This window comes from Apaloderma vittatum, unplaced genomic scaffold (genome assembly GCF_000703405.1).
Source record: "Apaloderma vittatum isolate BGI_N311 unplaced genomic scaffold, ASM70340v1 scaffold24980, whole genome shotgun sequence".
Classification (NCBI taxonomy): domain Eukaryota; kingdom Metazoa; phylum Chordata; class Aves; order Trogoniformes; family Trogonidae; genus Apaloderma; species Apaloderma vittatum.
Genome location: NW_009693191.1, coordinates 1,830 through 6,718, shown reverse-complemented (window position 1 = coordinate 6,718; position 4,889 = coordinate 1,830). Strand labels below are relative to the sequence as shown.

Sequence of the window (4,889 nt, the reverse complement as noted above, 5' to 3'; positions counted from 1 at the left end):
CCCTGCACTCGCCCTCCCCACCACTTCGTCCTCGTCCCTGGTGCTGGCATAGCCCCGCTGGGCTCGCAGGAGGGTGCCAGCGGCATCTGGTCGCATCCTTTCCCCAGACCTTGATTTACCTTCCAAATCTTGCTTTTTAAAACCTTTTCTCCCTGAAACATGTCATTATGGAGAAGCTTTCACCTCACTGCCCTCCAGCTTCCGCGGCAGAAGCAAGTCCTGCCTGCCCTTGCTGGGGTTTGGGAGTTGTAGTTGCATAGAAATGGTTCAAAAAACGTCTTTTTTGGCCCGTTTGAGCCAGGTAGCGCCCGTCCAATGGGATTTTGCCGACGCGGTTCCCTGCCGTGCTAGTCTCACCCAGCCTCGCCGGGCTGCTCAGCCTGCGGCGCTTGCAGCCTCCAACAGATTTGTCTTGGCCTGAAAATACTGTAAACATTTTGGGCAGCGTTCTCCGTTCCCTTATGGTCCAAGATGCAAACACTCCCAAGCCGACAAGTTACGCACAGTCCTTGGCACCCGAAGAAAACGCTGTGTTTGCACCACATGAAAATGCTGGATCCGCATCCAAAGCCGTGGAGAGGAACATCGGGAGCGGAAGGACCGTGGCGGATGGCAGGAAAAAGAGCCCAAACACTCTGGGCTCGGCACGTCTCGCCACCTCGGGGCAGGTTTTGAGGTTTCTCGAGGATCCCTTCGCCATCCTCGTCTAGTCTTGGAGCACCCTTAGGGCTGCTTTAAGGTTTTTGCAGTTTTCTCTCCCAAATTCCCCCCCCCGGAGACTGTTCCTGATCGCCATCTCCTTGTTTGCCGTCTCCTGTCACCCAGGACAAGCCACCCCATCCCAGCTTTGTCCCCACAGACCCAGTTCATCTGGTATTTCTTGAACTTCCCTGCTCCGAGGGTATCTCTGCAGCCTCAAAGCTTCCCCAGCATCAAGCATTTATATAACCGTGAAGTCACAGGCTGCGAATTTGCTGCCAAATCGGAATCTAAGTGGGTTTTAAGGGGCCGCTGCAGCTCTGGCAGCATCTCGGAAAGGATGAGGAGGAAGCAGGGCTTGGGTCAATCGAGGCAGAAGCTCTTGATTTCATTTTCCTGAGTGGCTCTGGAGGCTTGGCGGAGCAAGGGGCTTCTCTCCTGGCCGTGCTGGGGGGCTCCTGGGGGGTTGGTACCACCAGCAAGTCGATCTATTCAAATTACGCCTTAAGACCAGAGTAAACGTGATATTTTTAATCTTTTTTCGGTCTTGGGAAGGTACCATCCGTGAACCCCCCCGTGCTCTATGAGGATGCCCTTGAGAGGTTTCTCCCCCCTGGGGAGGAGGGGTCTAACTTTGAATATCAATGCGAAGAGGAACGTTGCTCTGTTACTTTGTGAATATTCAGAACCTGGTTTTATTTGTGGCCTGAGCCTACCCATGAGGGGTTCAGCGCCCCTGCGGGGTCACCTCCGCGTTGGAGCCGCCGTCGGGAGCAGGATCCAGCCACGCAACCCCCGCGGCTCTCTCTGTGCCCGGCAAAGTCCTGCCCGTTGCAAGCTTTTAAGTCTGAGAAAATCTCCCTTAATGCAGAGAGGGGGGTTTCCTTAATCAGGCGGGGGACAGCTGAGGCCCCCAGACAGGCACGCTGGGTGCCACGTGCGCGCCCGGGCTGGGATCACGCCGGCTTTGCTCCTCGCTGTCGCTTCTCGTTTCCTCGCTGCCGGCCTGATGTGCCAGTTTCTGAGAAGGGACTTGGATGAGAGCGGAGCTCGCCGGGCACGGGGATGCTCCAGAGCCAAAGTCACGCAGCAGTTTCTTGCTTTTCCGTGGCTGAAATGTCCTGGCAAGGGGGGAGGAGGTGCTGATTTTTCCTTAATTCTCTTTCCCGGGGTTGTCGTGGCCCAGGGTGTGTCACATTTTGCAGGAGGAGGAGCGTGGAGGCGGCTGCTGGTGGTGCCTCCTCATCCTCTCCCAGATTCCTCAAAGCCAGGAGTGGTTGAGTCTCCCTCCTCTACGGGAAATCATCCACATCCCGGTCGAGCATCGTTTCCTCTCACATATTCTGAATTTCCTGCTCCTCTCTCACCCTCTTCGGGCTGGAAATCAGCTTCCTGGGGCGAGGGAGCGTTGCCTGGGATGTTCTGCTCTCGGGGGTTCCTGGTAAAATGGGGAGGATGACCTGGGGGTGGGAGGTCGGGTGATGAACAAGTTTGGGTTTTTTATCCCCAAATGAAATTCTCACCCTGGTTTTCTCCTTCGGAACTGTTTTCTGCTGCGAAGGAGCTGAGTTTCAGAAGTTTTGCGTGGAGAAGCAGCCGCTTGCCGCTGGGTGCAAGCGTTACCTCTTCGCATCTTCTGGTTTTCCCACGGCAAAGGGAAGGAGGAGGAACGAGAAGCTCTTTGCTGAAAGACCTTGCAAAGCTCCCGAAAACGGGAATTTTTGTGCTCCAGCAGGATTGTTTTCCATTTACATCATCTTGTCCAAAAGCAGAAAATACAGAACGTGCGTTTTTTTCGGTCACAAAAAAAATGAGAAAAAACCCCCAACCCCGCAAGCCAACACTCCCGTGGCTGGGAATGGCTTTTTGTTGTCCCAAACCTCATGTGGAGCCCCAAGCTGGGAGTTGGGGTCTCAAAGATAATTAAATTATGACGGATTTGATGAAGTTAGTGGCCTGGGAGAGCAAAAAGACCAAAGCAACAGCTGCTGGCTGAGTCGAAGCTGTGTCAGACCTCGAATAGATCCGACGCCGCCCTTCCCGGCGCGGGGCAGAGCTGGCAGGGAGGTGAAAGATGCTTCAAACCTTGTTGGTGCAGATATTTTAGAAAGGAGAAGGATGTTGTGGCTCAGCTGGAACTTCTCAACGATTGGGCTGTGAGATTCCCTTCTTTGAGGGCTGTTGGGGCTGGAGCTGGGCTCAGCCCCCTACGAGACACCGGAGAATCTCCGCGGCCGGCACCCTTCCCGAGGGAAACCCGCTTTCGTCCCTCCCGCTGCTCATGGGATGATTTTTTTTTCTGTTTTACCTCTGAAAGAGGAAAAAAACCCCTTTTTTTGAAGATTTTCCCGTCTTCCGGCTGTTAAAACAAAAGGGCTTTTTTGGGAAAAAAAAAATCGGCAGAAAACAGTTTAGGGAAAAAAAATTGGCAAAAACCAGTTTAGGAAGAAAAAAAAAAAACAGGAAAAAAGGCAAAGCTCTTCCTTCCCCACCAGCAGCACCCGTTGCTTTTTTGGACGTTTTTCTAAAAACGAATGAGGACGTGTACAAAAATAGAAAAATAATAGGGAAAAATCCTCAGGAACCTGCAGGAGAAGCCCCGGGAACCTCCTGTCAGTGCCACTGACTTGGATTCCCACCACCTTTCTCCAGAAAAGATAATAAATAACTCAAATTAGGGGTACCAGGAATTATTATAAGGTAATTAGATAATAATTACTAAGTGGCAGGCATTACAGGTAACACCAGAGCTGAGGCAGAGGAAGAGCCGCTCCAGGCTATGTTTTGGCCTTAAAATAGAAATATTTATTACTTTTTAGGAGGAGAATTGTCAAGGCTCTGCGTTGTGAGGTTTTTTTGTTTGTTTTGTTGCTGTTTTTTTTCCCCCTCTGCTGAATTTGGCAAGAAAGGAGATCAAGACTTCCAGGAAATTCTGTAGCTTTGACTTCTCAAAAAAAAAAAACACCAAACCCCCCAAAAAATCAAGTTGGCAAGTGACGGTTCCATAATAACGCCTAATTGCTTTTGGTGTTTTGAAAATAGATTCAATGGGCACTGATTAAATCGGCTGCTGAGCACGAAAGAAGAGCTTTTGGGGGGAAGTTTCGCTGTACCCCCAACGGGTGATTAACAAGGCTCCCTTAACGAAGGAGGAGCTGTCGCCTCGTTATGTGGTCCAGTGCGACCGTCGTGGTTGGTAAATGGCCCTGCCCTGTTTTTGCCAGGGACGAGCTGCTTTTTCCGTGTTATTTAGGTTTTATTTCCCTCTTTGGAAGCAGGTTTTTCCCTTATTTTTAGTGGATATCATTAAGGTTGGTTTCCCCTCCTTCTTGTTGTTGGAGTAATTGTAGGTGACGAATGCGTCTCGAGCTGGGACGGGGCCAAATCCAGCTGCGGCGTAAACAGATCCTGCGAAAATGAAGAAGTTTCTCCCCATCCATCCATCATCCATCCCTCCATCCATCCATCCATCATCCTTCCATCCCTTCCTCCGTACATCCATCCATCCATCTGTCCCTCCATCCCTCCATCCGTCCCTCCATCCCTCCATCCATCCATCCCTCCATCCGTCCCTCCATCCCTCCATCCACCCATCCATCATCCAACTATCCATCCCTCCATCCATCCCTCCATCCATCCATCCCTCCCTCCATCATCCAACTTTCCATCTCTCCATCCATTCCTCCATCCATACATCCATCCATCTATCCCTCCATCCATCCCTCCATCCATCCATCCATCCCTCCATCTATCCCTCCATCTATCCCTCCCTCCATCCATCCATCCATCCCTCCATCCATCCCTCCATCCATCCATCCCCACGTTGTAATTCTTGAATGAGAGAGCCCCAAGGGCTGGATCCCGGCTCTTTAACCCCACGGAGCTCGCCGATGTCTTGGCTTAGGGCTCGGAGGCGTCGATTTGCCTGAGGGCACGACCTGCCCCTGTTCCTCAGCCTCCACTCCCACATCTCAAAAGTGTCCCCGGTTGTGTTTTCAGACGTTAAGAAAGAAAGGTTTTAACGGCTGTGACAGCCCGGAGCCCGACGGCGATGACTCGATAGACCAGAGCCCCTTGATGGAGGACAAATACCGTAAAGGCAGCGAGGATCTGGATATCCTCTTCAAGCGATACGGTGTAAGTACCTGCCCCTTGGCCGGAAAACCTTCATTATGTCTTCTTTTTTTTGT

The 4,889-nt window shown here is 51.8% G+C and overlaps 1 protein-coding gene across 1 annotated transcript in view; it reads left to right on the top strand.

Annotated features, from left to right (window-relative positions):
- Nucleotides 1-4,889, top strand: part of LOC104280558 (myocyte-specific enhancer factor 2D homolog) — a gene marked incomplete at both ends in the record, with an annotated part of 5,868 nt that overhangs the window by 741 nt on the left and 238 nt on the right. Inside the window, one exon of the mRNA XM_009878236.1 lies at nucleotides 4,699-4,836. Within this exon, the coding sequence (XP_009876538.1) occupies nucleotides 4,699-4,836 (138 nt within the window). The remainder of the gene's footprint in view (nucleotides 1-4,698; nucleotides 4,837-4,889) is intronic.